The following is a 23,494-nucleotide window of genomic DNA, read 5'->3' on the forward strand; positions in this document are numbered from 1 at the left end:
ACAGTTTTGTGGGGGAGAGAGAGCAAGAGACGAGGCAAAAGAAAACAAGAATTGAGTGCCCTGCTGCAGAGCTCAGACCTCTGTCCCCGATTGTGTCTTGTGGACAGTCACGTCCACCGTCTATTTTCTCTCAGCCATCGGAGGTTAGCACTGAGAGTTGGAGAGCTGACCGGCGTGGCAAAGGTCTGAGTTTAGGCGGGGTGTGGGGGGGTTGATGCGTAAGTGGCTGTGGCAGGGCGGTGCGTGTGTGCAGTGGAAAACGCTGGAGGGGAGGAGCTGGGGGGGTAAAAATAGCCACGGATCGGACCTGCGTAAACACCATCCGCCTTCACGTGAAACTGAAAAGAAGGAAAAAGTGTGGCAGTGTGTGATGTATCATGCCAGGACTGAGTGGCATAATCTTCCCCCGTGAAGCGAAGCTCCTACAAAATGTAAAATGACCTATCGGTTCACCGGAAATGGAAGTCTCCACCATAAAATGAGACCGACTGGCAGTGCTGCCTATAACTTTTGAGTTTGAAAAGAAATAAACTACAATAAACAGTGCAATGATCGCTGTTTATTTACACTCTAGGCAGCAAAAATACAGCGTGCAGACACCCGTTTCAGATAATCATGAGACAGCTTAGACAGCCACCGACTCCTGCATTAGAGCAGGCAGCCCGGTCAGCGCTCAAGCCCGGGCCCCTGCGCGTATCAGCCGGCCGGCAAATGCCCGTTCTTGGCCGCTCCTGTGACGCGCGGTTTAAACGCATCCCACTGCGAGGGCCAGGCCTTAATGAAAGCTGACTAACCGGGGGATGAACATTGGTCTCAGAGGGGTTATGGTAATCCGTCGAAGAGGCAAATAGCTTAATATCATCGGGTTTTAAACTCAGACCATCAAATTAATTACTGAAATGCCCCCGGAGGAAGGCGGGGCGGTGTGTGTGTGTGTGTTGGGGGTGGGGGGGTTAGGGAGCAGCAGCAAAGGAAGAAAAGTTACTGGTGTCAGGGGTTAAGCACCACAGCACCGATCGATACATTTAAACAGACCCTAATTGGATCATATCGCGCCAGCTGCACTGAGATCACCGTGCTGTGGGTGTGTGGTCGAGGGCTGCGACTCCACAACCCAGCCGTCAGCTCTGTCACAAAGTGCACTGAGAGGGCCTCCTGATATGTCGGCCTTTCTCGTGACTTGTATTGTTCTTTTGTTGTTGTATTCATCATAAAATGTGTTTCTGGTGCTGTCATTATTCCAAAGAGGAGAGCCCAAAAACAAAGGTGAGGGCAGTACCATTTTTGTTATATTTCTTAGCTGACACCCTTATCCAGGGCGACTTTTACAATTGTTACAATATATCACATTATTTTTACACACAATTACCCATAAATACAGCTTGGTTTTACTGGAGCAGTCTAGATACAGTGCCTTGCTCAAGGGTACAACAGCCATGTCCCCCACCTGGGAACGAGCCCACAACCCTCTGCTCCAGAGTCCAGAGCCCTGACTGCCCTAACGAGGAAGAGAAAAATCAGAGCAAGCATGCATTCCGCGAGCAGAAAATGACATACTTGCTATGACGTAAAGGCACTGGGCTGACCTGTCTATAGGTAGAGTTGTTCAATAATGTATTTTAACGTGCATCGAGGACCCATCGGCAGCTTTGATGACTGTCGTGTTAATGGATGTGCGTGTTCGATCGCTGTAGTTCCTCACATAAAGGTATTCTGTAGAACTGAACCAAATTAAAGGCCTTCATATCCCCCGTTATAGTGTGTACAGTGTGAAGTGGGGTACACACCTGTGATAGGGCGCCAGTCCCCTCTCTCTGGGTCTGCCAGTCTTAGGGCCTTGACAAGGAGGGAAGGAGGAGGGGGAGAATGGGCAGGGTTGTGTGTGTGTGTGCGTCTGTGGGTCCATGTCTCTGTGTGCGTGTCTCCGTGTGTCTGTGTGTGTGTCTCTCTGTGTGTGTGTGTTTCTGTGTGTGTGAGTGTATCAGTGTGTGTGTCGGGGGGATGTCACTCTAGCAGGAGTTAATGAGTATTAAAGTATTAGGTGAGAATAATCCCTGGCTGTAAGCCCTTTAGCATTCCTAAACAACTCAGATAACACCTGTTATATCACCAGATCGCAGGAGGTTAGCGTGTGAAGGTTTTTAAATACCTCACTTACTAATGACTCGCAGCCCCCCCCCCCCAATTTCCTCTACAGGGTTTCCTAAATATGAACAGCAGTGTGATTATGTCCCCACTTATATGGCCTAGAACTGGCTAATCTGTCATATGTTGTACATTTGTGTTTTTAGTTTTATTCATTTCATTTGTATGAAATACATATTTTGATATAGATATACAATTGTGTTTGTTGCCAATGAGATCTTCTTCCAAATGCGATTAAAAGTTCGACTGCAGCAGTGACCGGTTTCCCAGCTGAAATATGTTATTGTCAACCTACCATGTCCATAAAACTCACAGTCCGTGAGAATGACACACAATACTGAAAAACACAGGTGTTCTGTAATGTTCTGTAAGATGCCTTTGAAATATTTGATGTGTTTCATCATGTGATTAATACAGTATTGGCTGGAATGTATGCATTAATGCCTTAAATTGTCCCCAGATCATATTCAATATAGTGACTTAGCATATATCAAGTATTGACAATATATTAGATCCATGTTTGGTATATGCATGTAAAAGGGATAGAAGTAATATATTCTCCACACATGACTAGTCCCTTTGAGTCTACAATCCTGTGAGTAATAACCATATTGATGTCATAATCTGAGAACAACAACTCACAAACTGAGTGAGAATTAACTGTTACAAAAGATATAAACACTTTTTTTACTTCAAACTAACATCAGAACCCCCCCCGTGCACCCAGAAGTCGTTCCTTTTTCCAGATGACGTTCACTTGACCTTTACCCTCTGAGGCGATACGCAGTTGACACATTGCGTTCTGTCCACGTCATGCGAAGGGGTGGTTTAGTTGTGTTTGGTTCTGGTGCGAGTGAAAATGTGGCCCACACCTGTGACCCCCATTCCCCCCCAGAGAAGTCGACGTTCCGTGATGGTGGCACGTCACATTGTTGTCCCATGTTATGGGTTCCTCTCTGCAAGCGCACACCTCAAGGGTGAACTGACTCACTTTGCAGGCGTGTACACCATTTCTGTGCTCTGTTCTGTGCTCACTCTGCTGCAATGCTGCCGCAATTATATTTTATCAGCTGGGTGACCAGCCGGCGGGGCGACAGCCATGAGATTTACATGCAGCCTCAGGGCAGTGGGCTTAGCGCCACTTGTGCTTACATCATGGTGGAGGTGACCGCTCCTACCCTCCCAGACTCCCCGCTTGCAAGCATGTGAATGATCCTCCACTGGGTATTTTTAAATTTTATTTCCGTGACCCCGGTGTGACCCCGGAGTTGGTTTTATTTTAGCCCCTATCCTGGGAGGAGGAGGGTCTTGGGGGGCATTGCTAAGCTCAACCTAAGAGGAACCCGCCTGAATGACGGCCCACAGAGATTCGAACCATCTGGTACAACTATCCGCCGCTAAGGGCACAATAAAAACCTGAAAAGACAATTCGCTGGCCTCAGCGACCCTGCCAGCTCTGAGCACGACATCCTCGTGGCGACTGGGGGAAATGCCCCGAACTGAACCTGTGCTGGGAACTGGCCTGGTCCCCAGCTTTAGACGTGCCAAGGCAACAAGGGGTCAGTCATAAGCCTGGCGCAGAATTCCACTAACCCTTAAACAAGAGGATTGCCAGTGACGCGCCAGTCCCTAGTGGGCATTTTTAAGCAGCATAGTGCTCTGCCATGCTGAAACAGTACAGGTGTACAGGTATGCTCCACACAGGTGAGCTTTAACACTCTGTTCTTAGCACACATATAGTGTCGATCTATATTTCATATGCCAAAATAGGCCCCTCTTTGGTGCTTTTGAAATATGCTGGATGTGTTTGAAATGTATTTCAGTCTGTAATCCTTCTTTTTGGTTTGATAGGTTTAAACATATATATCACTTTGACAATTTATTTTCAATCTATATAATAAATACATGGATGACAGATGAAAATACACTGAAAAAGTGTTGATTTGTATTGGCAAATACTTAAATTATGTATTTTCACTAGTATTTGATATTCTCCATTTTCAATCATTTGTATTAGAATATTTGGGTTGCATTTGAAAATATGACCTTATTTGTACATCACAACAACATGAACATAGCACATTAACACAACATAAGAAGATTCCTCCTGGAAGCTTTTCAGCTATATGGGAGAGCCATGCACTGATCCTAAGGAATCTCTAACCATTAAGTTCAGGAGCAGCTCTCCGCACCTCATCTTCCACCATCTTCTGAGCCTCTTCAGTTCTGGAACATGCAACTCTCAGTAGAATAGCTGCTGAATACACGCATGTTGCACATAACACATATAGTCAATGATAATCATAATAATGTTAACAATTTACAACATAAAAGTGGCCATAACACAACAGAGAAGGTAGAGACATCAGCAGATCAACATTTACTTTCAATTGGAGTCTTTATGTGTTGGTAATTGTAGACCATCTTCATTGTTGTGCTGAGTTTGTTGTGATGTACAAATGAGATTATGGGGCAGTTTCCCAACGTTTGTTATAAGCCTCCTTATACTGCAAAACCTTGACTTTTGTAGAAACAGCCTTTATATGCAAACAGAAAAAAAACAAATATAATACAATATCAACAGGGCAGTAACAGGTTGCTTTCAATACATTTTGTGCTTGTGGTGCATCGTGAGTAGAAAGAACATGTCTAAATGTCACCACTTTTTCTACCAAACTCAACAGAACTGGACAAATAAACCCAAACCACACACAAAACCTGGGACAGGAGAGGCGGTGTGTGTGTGTGGTGGGGGGTTGTTGCAAATGTTGAAGAAAAAAGCACCCTCTGTGTTACAGAATGGCCATCTTTGCACTACGGACCAGATCTGCACACTAGCCGCCCTCCCGCCCGCTCTGGTCAATATTTGCTTTGGCCGAGGGCTGCCTGTTGTTCCTGGACCTGTTTCCCTGTTGTAAATCAACCATCTCTTCTCTTTCTTCCCTTCCCAGTGGACCGAGAGGAAGCAGTCTGTCAGGAGCTTCAACAAAATCCATTAACATCCTGTCAGCTAATGGGGGTGGGGGCAGGGGGGGGCATTGAGGTGCTAATGAGGCTCTAATTAGACCCTTATTATTACCAACTGTGTTTGGACCTGCGTGCAGGAGGGTGTTAGTCAGTGTTGTTTTGGCTTACTTGTCTCATGAATGGGCCCGGGGTGATTATTAGGAGATAAGGCTAACTGATTCTCCTCCCCATTGCTTGTTAATAGTGTGTGTGTAGATTTACATTGTTTACAGACCCCCCCACCTCAGACCCCCCTCCGAGCCTCCAAAATCTACAGCTGACCCTGTACTCTGTTTGGCAGGGGGTCTGGCCTTAAGCTGTGTTAATTTGTGGAAAGTGCTACACCAGCTCAGTGTGATACCCATCGGGTTGCTGTAGATACCCCTCTGGCCCTCCCCCTTCATACTTAAGCATGGTGTGGTTGTGCCATCTTAGGAGAAGGAAGAAATAATGAATACATAAATAAGTAACAATAATGAAGACTTCTGTGCCTCATTGTTCTATTCCTGCCCACGATTCCACGTCCTGTTTCAGTGATTGGCACACAGAGGAGGGTCCTGCCTTCCTCAGTCGGCGAGGGGTGGGGGAGCAGAAAGCGGCTCTGTCTGGGTCAACCCTGAATACGTCCTGGCATCCTCTTTTATTTCACCCTCGATTATGGTGTGGTATCCGAAATTAAGCACCCCCTCCGATGCGTGCCTGGCTCCTCCTGGGAGCAGACGGTGCAGCCACAGCTCCCCGCGCTGTTGAACGCCCCCCAACATTCTCCGGTGACCTTTGTGCGACCGCGCCGGATGTCAGCATGTCCTTTGCTGGTCTCTGCGGCCGACGTGGCTATGGAGCGGTGGCGTATTGGTCCGTATCTGGGAGGGGGAAGCATAAGAAGGTTACACACGCCAAGCTGTGTAGGAGACCAGGAGGAGGCCGGGTAAGAAGAGTGTGAAGATGAAATCAAAACGATTAGTTATTGGTGCTGAGCAGTTTGGTCACATAAACAGACTATACTATATGAACCGTAGAGTTCACATCTTTGGGCAGCAGTGTGGTATCATGTTTAGTGCTCAGGACACGTGAGCAGAGGGTTGTGGGTTCGATCCCACACTGTTTTATTGTACCCTTGAGCAAACAAACATTTGTTCCTTGAGGGTGGGAATTTGATCTATGTGATTATTGATACATTATTGCTCAAGCCTCTCTTGACGATTTCATTCAGAAATGGAAACCTGGAGATGTGCTACCAGCAGCGTCCCATCAACTGCGTAGAATTTCAACGCCGACAAGTCAACACCCCTAGAGCCAAACACGAGCGTCTCAAACGTGGTTGGAAAATGGAGGCAGTGAAGTCTTTTACCTCACCTCCCACCCCAACCTTAACCTTATCCCCCCTTCCTTCCATTTTCTTCTGATTTCTTCCCCCTGTCCTTCTCCTGCTCCGCTCACCTCTGTGTCATCTGCGTGTTTGTTTTTTTGGCCGGCTTTGCCCGGCTGGAGGAGGAGATGGCGGCTCAGTCTGCTGGGATGTGTAAAGCAGATTGTGGGCAGGATTTGAGGAGCTGTTAGCGGTAATCGGGTGAGCTGTATCGGGCTGCAGCAGGCAGGGTTAATAGATGAGTGTGCAGGGGGGGAGGGGCAGGACGGGGGGGTGACAGTAAGTGTCTGGGACTTGTCATTGATGGATTAAGGGGGGGATCAGTGTGATTTGCACTGAGCTAATTTCTCTCCTTCTGTGCACCAGCAGTGACTTGGAGAGGGGGAGAAAGACAGGGAGAGAGAGAGAGAGAGAGGGAGAGACAGAGAGAGAGAGAAGCAGATGAGACCCAACCAGGGCTCACCTATCCAACAACAGCAACACTCTCAGGACACCAGGCGACTGACGAAATGCTGGAGATGCGAGAGAGGACGTGCTACTTAGAATAGCACTTGTACTTTTAATTTTTTTCCCTCTTTCTCTTGCTGCATTCCTCCCCCAGAGACCTGGAGAAAACCCAGGTAGCCAGGGGGGTGGGGGGAGCAGGTTCACCCAGACAAACACACCCAAGGCCCGGACTCGGACCCCAGGGGCCCAGCAGCAGTGAGGCAGGGTGTCACTAGTCATTTTGTGACTTGTACCTGATAAGTGTCTTCTACAGTCTGGACCAGGGAGTGCCAGATCTTAATTACTTAATTGAACTAATTAACAAAGGTACATTGAAAACCTGCAGGAGTCTGGCCCTCAGGGTCTGGGGTGACCCCACTGTGGCCTGGATGGACAGGAGGGCATGGGAAAGAACAAAACACGCCACTGACACAGTGCGGTGTCATCCAAAAAGCAGTCTGTGCCGCGCAGCCTGCCACGTAAGCTCTGACCCAATCCACAGCTGGCTGAGCGAGGCCTGTCCTTTAGCTTGGGGTCACACAGTGAGCATTAGAGTCTCGGTTGGACAACACTACACTGACATAAGCAGTCAAGCTGAGTTGTCTGTCTCTTGTCTAAGACCTGGGGTGACTCTCTGTGTGGCCGACAGAGTTTGAATAATCATGTGAGTCAGTGTGACCAATTACATCACTGTGGAAGGCAGGCTACATGAGTAATAATAACAATGCATCCTATAATTACCTGCCTGTTTGGCTGTTATTTTCTTCATCTGTGGAACGGTCAGCAAAGTGAATGGTGGGGGTGGGTTAGGGTTTGTGTCGACCCGGCTTGAGAGTGGGGTGCACTTGGCGTGTGTTTTTCAATGGGCAGGTTAAGAACTCACCTGGGTAAAGGAGCGAGGGCGGGCCACTGCGTCGACGAGCGCGGTGGCCGAGTTAACTGGCTGTTTGCTTTTCCAGATCGCTCGGGCCTCTGAGCTTCTCTGGACGACATCTATCTGCAGATATCTTGCAGGTCAGACGGAGGCGAGCATGTGATACTGATTTTCACGGCCTAAGCTCCTAGCATCTCCAGCGAGCACCAATCCCAATTAAAGACAGAACGCCCTGTACAAAGCTGTGTCCTTCCCCAGCGTGGACACCGTGCGAGGGAAGCTGTGCTTGGGGGTTTGGGTCTGTCACTTGCCCCCCAGGTGTGTCTACAGTCTATGGGGTGGGAATAACAGTGAGTCAAACTCTCACTCAGGACCTCCAATGGCGGCAGTGCCGATTTTATTTTTTTCTTCAGCTGGAGATGAGATATTGACGTGTGCGTGTTTTTCCGATCGGGGCTGATGTTGGCCCTGAAATGGGTTCTGAGCCACTTTTCCACAGCCGGGGACGGGGGAGAAAGAAGGAGAGAGAGAGAGAGAGAGAGAGAGAGAGAGAGAGACGACAGGCCCGGTGCACTGTGGGCTTCCTGCAGCGACCGCAGCTCTGACCCGCTCTCTGGGAGTTGTGTTGTGAGCACGCGGGGGCACGCAGTGACACAACCTGGGGTAGCAGGGGTCAGCCCCAGGTAAGAGGAGGCTGGTGTAGGAAGAGCTTAACACACCAATTGCTGTGGCTGTCCTGCAAACGAAGCACAGCGTCTCCCTTGCTGCCTATGCAGAGAACTGAAACACAGCTGCAATCAAGCACCTCTTGTCTCTTGGTGTTTCTCTGTCCTGTTAGTTCTGATTTTGTACTATAGGACAGAATGACAATTAGTGGTACAGCGATGGAAAAAACTGCCACATGAGTCACGTTGTATTAATTTAACTGTCAACATTTATTAATAAATTTAGTCTGCACTTCATTATTTTGGTGCTGTTGCCCCTATAGCTTATAGCCTACAAACTGAATTCAGCTCATGGGACCTTTGCATATTGCTGAGCTGTGCATCTTGTCCTTTGTTTTTCTGCCGTTCATTGTGTCTTTCTGGGAAGTGTCCCTAAACTGTATAGACCCATTCCAGAGACCATCACGTTATCCCAGGCGGCCGTAAGCGGCTACACGTTGACAACAATTATTCCGACAGCCTATCTATCCGTCAGCTAAGCCAAACAACCAGATCAAGCAGAAGTCACTTCCCCACACCCGACCCCCCACTTAGCGGCTAACGACCGAGGGACATAATCCGACTCGCAACAACGACGGAAGATGCTAATTCTATCTGCGTATAAATACGGGCACACCGATGGCATTTCTCCTTTACAAAGGTGAAGCAAACTAAAGGAATACAGCTGCTCTGATACTGTGTGGACACCGGGACAGCGTTGAGAGAGAGAGGGAGGGAGGGACAGGGATGGAGGGAATAAACGGATTGGTATTTCCACAGCAGATCGTTAAACTCAAGTACCTTTTCCCCTGTAAGCGCAAATTCGTTTGAAGAATCACTGTTTTTTGTTTTTGTGCATCATCAATTAAGCTCTAATTGGACATTCTGCACCTCAAGATCCTCTGAAGTTACTGGGATTTTTTTTTTGTTTTTACTGGAGGGGCGGGGGAGGATATTGCTGGAATTGATATCCGATTATATAATTACTGACTTTTCATGTTTTGTCTCAAGGATAAGCATACATCCTCTTTCATTACCATTATTCATCTATAACTAAAACCATTTTCTTAAGCTTCGTGCAGCTGATTGGACACTTTGAAAAGTAACTGAACTGACATCAGTTGCAACTTATTGTAAGCAGCTACCCGTAGCCCAAACCCCGGGCATGTTCCCGTTGCCCATGTTCACCCCGGAGCAGGTGGCCCGGGTGTGCGAGAACCTGGAGGAGACGGGCGACATCGAGCGCCTGGGCCGCTTTCTGTGGTCCCTGCCGGCCGCCGTACCGGGCTCCGCGGGCGACGCTCTGAGCCGCCATGAGTCGGTGATGCGCGCCCGGGCCCTGGTCGCTTTCCACGGCGGCAACTTCGAGGCGCTGTACCAGATCCTGCAGAGCCACCGCTTCACCCGGGAGTCCCACGCCAAGCTGCAAGCCCTGTGGCTGGACGCCCACTACCGGGAGGCGGAGCGCCTGCGAGGTCGCCCGCTGGGCCCGGTGGAGAAGTACCGCATCCGCAAGAAGTTCCCCCTGCCCCGCACCATCTGGGACGGCGAGCAGAAGACGCACTGCTTTAAGGTAACGCCACTTCTAAGGGCTGAGGCCGGTCTAGTACAGTCCATGACCATTATTAACACGGTGTGCTACATCTGTTATCTCTCTTTCCATCTATCCATCAACTTATCAATCTGCTATCCATCCATCTATCTCTCTATTATAGATTTTTTTTCAATGCAATGCAGAGAGCTTGGGCACGCCAAGGTTAGACAAGTATTTCAAAAGCAGTGACAGCAAACAACCAGTGAAGGTTCACTCTCATCTCCAGCCCATATGGACCCATGGTTGGATGAAGGCCACCTCAAAATATTTCCACTCTTTTCCATGTCACGTCATCAAAGTTTATATTGATATATAATGTGACTTTAGAGCATCTGTACCCGCCAGCGTCTTCAATGCCCATGTGGTGCCACCCCAACAAGGCAAAAATACTAAATGATAAGGTATTGGGCAAAGTTCAGTTTTATTCACATTCCGCGTTTGGACACTCCTGTCTTCAGCAGGTATCTATTTCAAATACCAGGACAGGTGTTTAAAAAGCAATTAGAATGCTCAGCCCCCTCCCCCAATTATCATTACATTCCAACAGATAACCATTCATGATTTTAGGTGCAATCAAGGGTCATTTTGTCCCATTCTGTCTCCATGGTCAAAACACACAATCAACAGACCACAATACAATAATAAAACATAATAAAAACACTATAGCTTAGCCAATTATGTCAATTAATTAGTTCCGTTTCTAATACCAGTTGTAATTAAGGCACAGACTTCACATATCTTACTTAATATATCATTAAACAATCTTGTCAAATGCCTTTACAGTTTGATTGCGACTACAGAAACTATTTTTCATATATATATATATATGTATGCATTCATTTATTAATTTGAATTGCACTTAATATTGCGCTTGTATTTTGTAAGTCGCCCTGGACAAGGGTGTCTGCTAAGAAATAAATAATATTATTAATAATAATAATAATAATAATAATAATAATAATAATAATGAATGGAACAAACACAAATGTGACAGATTGCAAGAGGAACAGATCAAAGATGGACCAAGGAGGCTATTGAATGGATCTTAACAGATAAGGAACACCGAAAAGATGAGAAAGAGTAAATAATATACTTTGCAATAGTGACATGGAAAATACATCAAAGCGAGTGGAAACATATTGGAGAGGCCTTCATCCATCAGTGACTTGATATAGACTGATGGCGATGATATATATATAATTAAACCAAATATATGTGTGTGTGGCTCTTTCAAAAGGTGACTTCCTGAGATGCGATGGCTGGAAATCTCAGTGTTAGACAGCTCGCCGTGTGGAAGAGCTCCAGTGATTAACTTTCCATGATATCTGGGCTAAGCCCGTGTGTGTTCATTGCTGTCGCTGTATTAAGAGCGCGGTGCCTGGATCTGCGCTGCAACTGAGCGGCCAGTCGCTCTGTGTAAGTCCCGTAACAGGTGTCAGTTTCTGAGCTCAAAACCGTTGAAACGGCTTAGTTCAGCAGATGTGTTTTGTTGTACTAGTTTATATGTTACAGAGTGTGATTTGCATTTGGATGCAGCTTTTATTGCTATGATTTGAGAAATAAGCCTGAGCAACTGAGAAACGTGCTATAACTCCGGCAGGTTTCTGTTCTAGCTCTGCTTTCAGTGACATCACCAAACCTTTAATTACAGCTCATCATTAGCACTGACCTGAGCTTCTTCTCCATGCTAAATGGCTGTGGGGAAATAGACCATGATAATATGACATTTGATTGGATTCTCCAATTAATTGATTCTGTTAAAAAAAAAAGTGAAATTCAGCCATTTAGTAGTCCAGTTAACATTTCCATGAATTGACCCGAGATCTCAATCCGAACAGAAAGGCGCATGTCAGTGCCCCCATCCCCCACTGCTGGTGGGCAGTGGGATCGGAGCAGGGCGTCACTGTGATTAGGTATCAGGTCCAAGTTGGCAGGTCTTCGGCTTCTCGAAAATAGCACAGTGAAAATCAGACTGTGCTGTCTGATCTCCTGCTTAAAGACGGCCCACAGAGGCCTTGACCGAGGCCAGGGGTGCAAGGAGAATATACACAGGTCACAAAATGGTAATACTTCGGATTAGGCATCAACAATAGATATATAGATAAACATAGACTGTCTGTATGGTCGGTAAAGACGATCGCATTCTGTTGAGTGTTAGTTTCAAATAACCTTTATAAACATCAAGGATTCAACCAGTGTGAGATTGTTTTTCATTTTCTACACTAACAATCAGATCATTTAAGCTGGATCCTCTTATTATTTCATCTTTAAAGTGCACCAAATGTTTAAAATCTACATGATATGCTAATCACCCATAAAATCCAAAATACTACCATATTATTTTTTATCCCTAGCAGCCCCAGCTCTAAGCCTAGAGAAAATGCACATTTTGAATAGCAAAATTACAGACTTGTATCCCACGGCAACATATTTGATTTATACGTGTAGTAAGTAGCTTCCGATTCACATTTAGTATTTCTTTAACATTGGATAGAGTTTAAGTATCCATGTATTGAAGCTGTGGATGTGTACAGAATATGTTCTGGTGTATATCCCCTGCACCTGTGTCTGTTACTTGTTTGAAATGTGTATATATAGCCCACATAGAAAGTACACATATAACCCAGGACGTGTTTTGATCCTCAAGGGATTATTTGCTGTTCTCTGATTTAACTGCTGTCAAACCTTGCGTGGTGTGAGCTCTGTGGAGGAGAAGGGGGCTTGACTGTGGAAAACTCGAGCTTGACTCCAGTCTTACAAGTCTAGCGAGGTGGAGGGCATAAAATGTCCCTGTAAGATGGAGAGGACTCAATGTAGAGTCTGCCGGTGGGGTCGCACCGAAGGGAGGTGGGCTAGCAAGCAGAGGAAGTGTGACTCAAGGCCTGTAAAAATATCCAACTTAGACATGAAGGAGTTGAATAAAGGGAAGCAAGTTACCTACAGTGTTATAACAGAAATACAGGAACCCGGGCGTTATGTAATAACTGTCAGTGGGTTCATATGGAAGTCAGACAGGCACTTCGGTGGGGGTGGGATGAGGTTGCCAGTTGTCTGTGTTGCCCTCGCACCTCATTCCAATAACCGCCAGGCCCCTCTGTGCTTTTTTTGGTAAACTCCTGCACCGCTCCCTAGAATCACTGCGAAGCCCTTGGGTGTTTCTGAGCCCTGTGCAACAACAGCATCTTTCACGAAGGCAGAATGTCCACATCTGCCTGGAAGAGTCGTCAAGGCCTCCCCCATCTTGCGTGCCGGAGTGACAGAGGCTGAAATCCTGTTCCTCGTTTCCAGTGTTCGAAAAACGAGATTTGAAAACAAAAAGTAAATCAACAAAAAGCGCGACTTCCTTTAAAACAACATCCCATCCATGAGACATCCCCCCCCCACCGCCATCGAAAAAAGCAGAGCCCCTATTTGTTTAGTCGAGTGGGCTTGTTTTATTCACCGTGGGCACCACTCTGGGCCCTGCAGAGCTGTGTGTGCCCAAACAACAGAACGCCCCCCGCGCACAAGATAGACGTGCGATAATCGCTGTTAATTATCCAGCACTCAATTAACACAGATCCTTAAGGTCTTAGAAGCCCCATAAAACGGCTTATTTTCCTTTAGTCGTGTCCCCAGGCCTGCTGCGAAAATTAAACCCGGAGTTAAGCGGGGTTAAAGCCCAAGTGTTAAGGGCCCCCTGCTGGCCTTTCTATATGGGTCCTGCCTTTAGGACAGGGGAGCAAATAAGCCTCTTGTGTTAGAGTCCACCTGGGGTATTAATCCACAATTACAGAATGCATTTAACCCCCTGTGCACCCGCCTCTCTGCCCCAAGGAAGAATCTCAAGAGGATTCCTTCAGAACACAAGGGACGTGTGTGTCCTTGCGCTCCCGGGTTACAGGCCTAAATCTGTCCCCCCGAGCCGAAAGACTGTGCCCGTCCGTACCCCCATAAATAGTGTATTTTTGGCAAAGTAAGAACTTTTTCCAATCCACTCTGAAAAGTCTGTCTTGTTGTGTGTGTGTGTGTGTGTGTCTGTCTGTCTGTCTGTAGCAACAGGAAAAGGTGGGATTTATTTATTGATCCCCCCCCCAGAAAATAAGAGCAAACAATTCCCCTGCTAGAGACAGCCAATCAGGTGTGACCAGGAGTCTTTCCTGATTGATGGAATCGGCCCCTGAGGTGGTGTGGCACGGCACAGAACGGCACACAAGGCTGGCCTACACGGTCTCTCTCCCTCCATCTTCTCCTTGGCACTCGTTTCCCACTGACCCCCCCGTGGAAATAGGGGAAGAGACCTGGCCACTGAGTCCCTGATAGAGGGGGAGGTCCTAAAATTTCACTGGAAAATCTGCCAAGTTACCTAGTGTTTTAACAACACCAACAGAAATGCAGGAATCCATGTAATAACTGAAATCTGAGGAGAGAAGCTTTACCCCCCCAGAGAGAGAGAGAGAGAGAGAGAGAGAGAGAGAGAGAGGATTCTGTGTGTTCTATTGCCAGGCCTGTGAGTCCAAGGTTTTACAGCAGCTGGGTCGCAACTCAGAATGGGCCTTTGTATATTTTATTTTGTATTTTTGTAATGATTTTAAATTGTTGGGAGATTTTCCTTAAATATATTCATCAGGCACTTGAATGCTTTGGTGTTTTGATAAGCTGAGTGATTTAAAAATAAATTAAAAATTAAAAAATGAAGCACACTTTCCAAAAAGAGAATAGCTGTCCAGGCCGAATCTCATCAACAGCTGACCTGTGACCTGAGTCTTGTCTGAGTTGCTAGTCCAACTTCTGTTACCAGAGAACACATGTGAAGTTTTGACAGTCTTATTTTTTTGCCTAGAGAGCTGGAATTAGTGGTATTCTTGAGACACAGCCTCTAGCCTCTGTGCAAACACCACCTTACACACACTGGCTCTCTAATCTCCGCAGCCAGAGGATGTGCAAGGCCTTGAATAATGATTCTCACACAGACATGACATATGACAGTGTGCCACACACAAAGAACATACATAAAAGGAAAAGGGAATTGCGTGCCGAACCATTGGCCAAAGACGGTCAGTTAGGTGTGTGACGGGGCATCATCACCAGCAGTGCGGAGGAGATAAAAATGTGGGATCGAGTGCTTAATTAATGAATTAGTCAGTCATATTCCTGTAGGTTAGAGGAAGTCCTTGTGCTGTACTGCCCAGGAAAGGGAGGAGGGGGCTGAGGTGTTACAGGTACACTGTGCACAGGTGTATATGTGGGGGGGGGGACCATTCCACCATTTTAGGGGGCAAGGAGGAGAAAGTGGGGGCACGGAAGGAAGGGGTTCGAAGAGATGTGTGTGTGTGTGGCGGGGGGGCTCATTCTTCCAGTGGGGTTGGTCTGCAGAGAGCACCTAGAGAGTGAGGATCAGTGTTTATGAGCACAGAATCCCTGAACAGTGCACCCCCCCCCCCCCCCCCCCCGTTATTCAGAATTAATGAGCCCCGCCACTCCTGGGCTGCAGAGTAAAGATGTATCTGCTGATCTTTAATGTTGCTCTGACAGGCTGTTTGTTGCCCCCCTGTGGTCGGCAGTGCACACTTCAGGCAAGCAGTAGCCCCCCCCCAGGGCTAAACCTGCCTTAATCGCAGCCAATCTCGCCTGCCTAAGCTCCTTTCCCCCGAGACAATCATTCAAAATGTTTCACTGGCTTATAATTATCTATAAATACTGCTTAATGAGGTGGCAGATTATTTCTAGCATGTCTTAAGCACGCCTCTCTCTCTTTCTCTCTCTCTCTCCCTCTCTCTTTCCCTCTCTCTTTCCCTCTAAACAAACTAACAAACCCATCCAAGCCAGAGGAGGGATTAGGAAAGTCTGGGTGAATCAGGCATTTGTAAATCTGTACTATATCATGTATATTTTATATATTTTTCTTTCGACTCCTAATGGAGCAAACTGTCTTCTCGTCGTCTTTATTCTGTTGTCCTTCGAGAAGCTCAGTCAGTTTCCCTGGTATATCGATACCCCCCCCTTTTTGCTGAGTCAGCCAGGGCCAGACGCACACTTCTCATTGGTTGTGTGTGCTTGTGTGCTGTGACACAGAGGGATCTACCAACATGTGTGTGTGTGTTTCAGGAGCGGACCCGCAGCCTGCTCAGAGAGTGGTACCTGCAGGACCCATACCCCAACCCCTCCCGGAAGCGCCACCTGGCCCAGGCCACCGGCCTCACCCCCACCCAGGTGGGCAACTGGTTCAAGAACCGACGCCAGCGGGACAGGGCAGCGTCTGCCAAGAACAGGTTGGTCTCCCCTGCTGCCCTCCCTCAGGACAGCACACCACAGCACAGCACAGAGTAACACAATACCACAGCGCAGAGTAACACAGCACAACACAGTGTAACACAGCAGAGTATGATTCAGTACAGCACATAAGAGTTTAACACAGTATAGTGATATTTTATAGGCTGTACTAACACTGTGTCTCACTCTCTCTTTCTCCTCCTCGTCCAGGCTGCAGCAGGACCCGGTACATCTGTCCTCGGGGGGTTCGCTAGACTGTACCCCGCGGGAGTGTCACCCCCACCTGCCCGCCTCCTCGCCCCCCCACCCCGGCAGCCCCGAGACTAGCGACTGCAGCACGGGCACCGAGCCGAGGGGCACCTCCACCCCTGACATCTCCGTCTGCAGCGACAGCGACTTTGAGCCCTGAGGAAGGAGGGAGCCAGGGGCGGGGGGTCACATGAAACCTGAAGCACCCCCCTTCAAACCCCTCCTAAAACCAGGACTAACACCCACATACTGAACAAGAGCAGTGTATGGACACAGATTTCACACACTGTCCCTTACACATACACACATTTAACAGATCCCCACGAAACATGGCTGTCTCACACAGCTCCCCCATACCTTCCCTGGCCGTCCAGAGCTTCCCCTTCAATGAACATTCACAGTTTCACCCAGCCAGAAAACCATCAGAATCCTCCTAGGGACTGAGACAGCAGACTACCATCCTGCCATCCTGGCCCCAGTGTGACGCACACCAGCACAGACACCCTGCTGGAGGCAATGTGTGACCACTCCTCTCCAGAGAGACCTCCCCCACTCCACCAATTCAACAATGGAGGGCATCATCTCCAGGGTTCAGCTATCCTCCTGTATTTTGTTAATGCTGGGTAGGTGGGGGGGATTGTGTCCGTGTGCATCAATATGTACACCGATTCCACTCAGGGTTTCCCATCTCTTGATCCGTTCAAGAGTTTGAAAGCTGGGAGGAGAATCTAATTTCAGTACAACGCTGTTTATATATGTATACCAGGGTCTCCAGCCCCCGATCCCCTGGAGATGCCCCATTTGTCAGGTTTTGAAGACCCCTGTTGTGCTGGACTGTGTCTCTCCAGGACCAGGGCTGGAGACCCTGCTGTGCTGGACTGTGTCTCTCCAGGACCAGGGCTGGAGACCCCTAATGTAGGGAAATTCTGTCCCATGATAACTTTCATTAGCTACAAAGATGCAATCCAATGCTTCTGTTTGAGTTTGGTCAGGGGCCCGGGGGGGAGGCAAAAAAATGAAACCATGCATGGTCCCCCCCCTCAGCCTAGAGAAACAATCGGGCATCTTGTGTGAGGTCCCTTCACACACCCCTGTGCCCCAGCCCCTCTTTATTGCCTTGTCCTGGAGTACAGTGAAATCTCCTGACCCCCAGCCTGCTCGGAGTAGCTGTGCCCCTGTCCCTAAAGAACCCAGCGCCCTGCACGTCCCTCCATGCAGCGCAGTGGGGTGAAGTGAGGTTGCAATTCCAGCCAGCTGTCCGTATCTTTATCATGCCCCAGCTCCCCCATCCTCTCATGACCTGCTCTCATCCTCCCTTCAAATTTCCCACCCATTGCCGACTCGTAAAAGCATCCCACATTGGCACAATCTTCGTACTCCTGCTGCGTTACCTGCTCTGTTTTAAATTCGTTCGAATGAGTATTCAGGGGAATTAAAAAAAAGATATATATATCCAGGATCTCAAGCCTGGTCCAAGTTGAAGTTGCTTAATCTACACGGAATCTTTTTGGGACAAATAATCAATTTTTGTTTATGTACGCTAGCACAATTGGAACTGTCCCCAGTTAACGCTGTGGCGGCCGTGCGATACAGTGAGCACCTGACAAAGCGATGTTGTGGGACAGAAAAATGGTGACTCCCAAGAGGGGGGCCCTGCTGCCAAAACATTCTTAAAAAAGCAAGACGTACAAAATCGAAACATATATGTTTATAACTTTATTGAGGAGGAACTATATTTGCAAATGACGCTTTTGAAATACACAGAATAAACAGCTGTGGTAAAATGATTGAACAAAATATACTGTATATTGGTGCAAAATGAAACTGTCTGTGCTTTGAGGTGTCCAGTTCCTGAGGGGGATCTGTGACACAGGCCGTCAACGCGATGACGCCACATTCAGGGAACATTACCATTGTTTGTGCAAATGCATTTCTCACCTTGTCTTTGTCGGGACCAAAAGTAAACCAAACTCACTCCTCGCACGGTGTCGCCAGACCGAAAATGTGTCTGCTGGGGAGACCGCGGAGTACGCCACACTGACCGGTGACTCCGTAAGCACACCGAATGCGTATCAGAGCTTCCGTGTGACTTACAGGCTCCTCACTGCGTCGCTGCTGCTCTGTTTTGCGTAATCAAAATGGAAGCATCTTTAATCTTTGCTGCTTAAACCTTTTTGCCCTTTTGAAAAGACATGGCAGAAGCCCAGTCCTCGTTGCCTGTCCGGGCGGCGGCGAGGCGGGCGTGTCTGCCGGGTCTGATTTTGGAATTCACGCCTCTTTGAGGATCCTGTCCTGCTGGACGGGCCCATGTCCCTCTCAGCTCCAAAAGGATTCTCACTGTGGCTCGCAAAGGGGTTTATCGAAGCCCGCCTATGTGGGGGGCCAATAGGAATACCATGAAGCTGATTCCCCCACGCTCCCCTGCGACGTGGAGCTCCACCGTGAATGGACGAGAGCTGTCGGGGTTCTTGAAACAGCTTGATGGTAAACTTGTACGTGACTCTTGAAGGGTCTGTTGTATAACCTCCTCTGTTTCACAAGGGGGAGGACTGTCTCATTAAGCATTACAGGGCTGTGCATTTTTGGTTTGTATGTTTTCTTCTTGTTGTGTTTTAACCACTCATGTGTGAGAATATCTGCTCTGGGCTTTGGAGCCGTTGAAAGAGACGTGCAGACCCTCCAGTTCAGACTGAAGGCGTTGATCAAAGGATCCCTATTTCATTTTCACGTGGTTGCTCTGCTTTCAGAATCGCTGCGGCTCAACGGCGAAATCCAAAGTTAAGCATTAAAGCACGTATTTGTGTGCGCGTAAATCCCTAGTGCCGGGCCGAGCTTTGTGCAAAAAGCAGCCCAATGTCAAAGGCTCTGAGGCCGCAGAGTGGACAGCCCTGTGATTTATAACTGAAGTCATCGCAGTCGAACATCTGACCAATCATTTATTCCCAACCGAGGAGGCAATGTCCCCAGCGGCCCAGGTAGTGGCTCAGTAGCTGAGGCTGCTGTTGTTCCTTTGAGGTCTTTCAGGTGGGTGATTGTGACCAACTCCTGCTCCCGAAGCCTCTTGGGTGTCTCCCAGAATCTGGTTCAGCTGAGTCCCGACCACAGCACCCAATTGATAAAGTAACCCCACTTAAATGGCTTTTCCTTTTTGAATTATTGTCGGCGGTCGAATGGTTGTTCACAATCGTCCCGCTCAGCTTCGTGAAGGCATAAGAGCTCAGCTGAACGTAGGGGGGGAAACTAAGTTGCCTTGGGCAAGGGGAAGGGGGATCTCCTAATAAATAAATAAATAAATAAATAATAATAATAATAAAAGAAGAAAAAGGAAAAAAAGATGCTTTAGATTCTTCAGATCCTGAATCCACCCTTGGTTACATGCTTCTTGCGATGGCTTTAGTCCCTGTGTCTATTTATTCACAATGTAATATAATGTGTAAACTGGGGGGGTCACAGCAGTATGACCTCCTTTGACCAGAGACGTTCGTCTCATTTGTACCGACTATCTACCTACCTGTACTTTTATTGATTGATTTGATTTGTTTTGCATGTACGATATTTTTGGGAGGCTCATTCATGTGGGGACAGTGGTCGGTCCTCCTGTTCGCTTCTGTGTTTATTCATATGTTCTTGGTCTTTCAAATGCACTCCAATCACAATGTGAATGAGCCACGGCACGAATTGCTGCGCCTCCTCCCATGCCTGCCTGTGCTTTAACCCCCCCCGGCCCCTGTCCTTGTCTCCTCCATTGTTCTTCGCTGCACACCGCCATGGCTCTGTGCAATTTCGTCCCCTGTGCTTTGTGTTCATTTCTGTTGGCTTTATAGCACATTCACGTGAGATACTCTCTGTGGTGGTAATTAACTCCGTGCTCTCCCTCTCTCTCATATTTTCCCCTATCAAAATGGTTGCTCCCTCCCCTTAAACTGTACTGTGCTTTTTTGCCTTGTGCCTCTGTGCTTTAATCTGTCATCGCCGTGCTTCATCGCACTGGCTGGGGGGGGCGAGTGGCTTTCTGTTTGCGACAAGGCCACAGCACCCCCACCCTCATCCCCTTATGTTTTTGTTTTTAATTTTTAAAACCATTGTTTCTGACCGGTGGCATCGCTAGCCTGGGGTACCTAAGAGGGGGGAAACCCCAAAACAAAATCCCAGTAAACTATGGCCCCCTGTACATGCAAAGGCTATCTGAACAAAACCCGAAAGCTCGGGGGCGCTTGAGAGACTCCACAAGCTGGGCTGTAAGCTCCAGTTAAAGGCAGACCACTTCAACCACCTTGCCTGTCCCCTTCAGACACACAGGACAGGATCACATCAAAAACCTGTGACTGACCCACGAATGGCAAAGCACAGACCTGTAACCTGCCAGGATTTTATTTATTGCTACTTAAAAAGTTTCTGGGAGAGAAAGAAAAAGAGAAAAGAAAAAGCCCAAAATGGACACTGCATCAGAGCATTTCTTTTTTGTCAATTTTTTTTTAAATTATGTCTGTTAAGCCAGCTGTCGGCCCTCTTGTCCGGCCGTCGCACCGGACCGAATTAATTGTTTTCCTTCCAGCTGATGGGAGGGAAATGTAGAAATCGTGAAATTGTAAGAGTACGTAGTGTTTGTGTCTCTTACTTCGGCATCAAGCTCAGATTTGGGAAAGGAACCGTGGCCCTCGGCGTTTCAAGATTTTCAAAGCAGCCAAAGCTCCTGATCCTAACTACTTTACTGAGAAGGAAACTCATATAAAATGACGTTCGCTTTTGCAGATGCTTCGAGCGGTTAAGTGCTATATTATGTATTGGGTAAAGTCAACCTAGGGATGTCTTTGTCACATAATGCCAAAACGAAATCAGAGAAACTAAAACGGGAGAAAAAAAGTAAACAGGCCGCTTGTTGCTGGAAATCCGGTTCGAGGCGCCGCGAGGTATTGGTGCCGAGGTTCCCAAACTTAATGCCGATTTATTTATTGCGTGGAGCTGAGAGGAGATTCTTCTGGGGACTTTTTTGCAAAGATGTTTCATTTGTCCATAGTTAGCTACTACCGGAACCAGAAGAGCTTGAGGGGACCAGAACCTTGGTCTTGCTCGGAAGGGTTCCTGCAGAGGTCCTGGGTCCGTTTAGGAACCGGACACAGATGGACCCGGTGGCCTCTTGACCTTCCCGCCGCAGCGGTACCGGCGTCAGATGGCGAGAGTCAAAAAATGACGGACAGATCGCGGTGAGCCAAAAGCTTATTCTCGGTGGCAGAAAGTTCTTCTCCTCTGAAGTTTTTGGCTTGCCGGGTCAACTTCAGGAGCGGCACAAAACCAGCCCAGCCCAAAGGCTGTGTGTGTGTGTCGGTTCTCAAGCAGTTTTCCGGTATCGTTCCTGTATAGAGTAGGACCCAGAAGAGTCTCGCGAGTCCGACCACTTCACATGTTTTTTTTCACATGGTACTGAGGGAGGCGGGGGATGTTTATTATTATTATTATTATTATTATTATTATTATTATTATTATTATTATTATTATTATTATTATTTTTATTTCTTGGCAGACGCCCTTATCCAGGGCGACTTACAACAAAAGTGCAATACAAGCACGCATGATGGGCCCCTGCTCACCCCTTTCTCTGAAAACGTATGTGTTCCGGAATGAGAAATTCTAAAGAATGGGGTTGGTTTTGATTCCCCCGTTGACTCCACGTAACGAAGCCACCAGTCTTTGTGCTCTCGCTGTCTCCTTGTGCGGTGCCCTTCCTGCCTTTTTTTGTGTTGTCCCTGCTGTTGCCAATGTGGCTCCCCCACCCTTGGAAACCTCACTGCATGTTTCCTTTTATGTCTTGTCTTTATTTTATGGTTTTAATGCGCTCCCAATGTTCAGCTTGTGAGACAGAGAGCTCAATCTCATCCCCTGCTGGACAGCACTCGACCGTACCGATTGCAGTTCCCTAGCACCAAAAAGCATTAGAAATATGTAAACAGGAAAAAAAGAAAATGGGCAGTAAACCTGTGCGGATGTTGTTGTTTTTTTTTGTTTTTTTAATGTCCTTTTGTTGTTTTGTTATTTAAAAGGAAAACAACAAAGAAACCTATTTACTGTATCATCATTGAAGGTGCACCTGATTTTCTCATCGAGTCAATGCCTTCTACCGTCAGACCTACCTGCCTGGGTGTGCGGCTCTTGAGATGGCAGAATGCCCCACTTGGCAACGCACAGCGTTGCGTCAAATACTTTTTGGTGTGTTTTTGTTTTGTTTTTGGGGGGAGTGCAGAAACCACAATTGCAGTGTGTGTCCCACCTGTGTTGGGCTGTGTTGGCAAACAGCATACTTGCGCAATATTAGGTTTTCCAATACTCCCAGGCGGTTTAACTTTGTCTCAAGAATTGTTTTTTTTTGTGTTGTTTTTAAAGGCAAATTTCAACACCACGAAGGAGGGAGGATTGGAAAACGGACCTAAAAGCTGACGCCGGATACTTGGCGATGGGCTTTTTCAGCTGTTAAACAGCCAAAAAGCCCATGCCGTGACACGTAACAGAACTTAAAGGGAAAACGAATACCAATTGACGCACAAGTTGAACTTTATGGAATTATTGTGCCTGTGCCTTTAAGGACAGGGTAGTGGGCATGGTTATCTGGCTGTCCGTCAGCATTTGTGACACTTCCGTCGTGTGTGTGTTCGTTTTTTTTTATTCGTCGTTGTCGGTGTTACCGTCTCCAAACTGAATTGGCGAATTGAAAAAAAAAGCGAATGCGACAAACTGGAAAATCGACCAAAACCAGAAAAAAGGAGAATTAAAAACTGATTTTGTACATATCTGGTGTAAATAAACTCCAATAAATGACAAAT

General features: G+C 47.4%; 1 protein-coding gene across 1 annotated transcript; it reads left to right on the forward strand.

Annotated features, from left to right (window-relative positions):
* Positions 1–9,358: 9,358 nt before the first annotated feature.
* six7 (SIX homeobox 7) lies at positions 9,359–23,477 on the forward strand. The gene is made up of 3 exons (XM_066718909.1): positions 9,359–10,157; positions 16,266–16,429; positions 16,641–23,477. The coding sequence occupies exons 1-3, from the start codon at positions 9,750–9,752 to the stop codon at positions 16,837–16,839; spliced, it is 771 nt and encodes a 256-aa protein (XP_066575006.1). The 5' UTR covers positions 9,359–9,749; the 3' UTR covers positions 16,840–23,477.
* The last annotated feature ends 17 nt before the right edge of the window (positions 23,478–23,494 follow it).

Source organism: Amia ocellicauda, chromosome 12 (genome assembly GCF_036373705.1).
Source record: "Amia ocellicauda isolate fAmiCal2 chromosome 12, fAmiCal2.hap1, whole genome shotgun sequence".
NCBI lineage: Eukaryota > Metazoa > Chordata > Actinopteri > Amiiformes > Amiidae > Amia > Amia ocellicauda.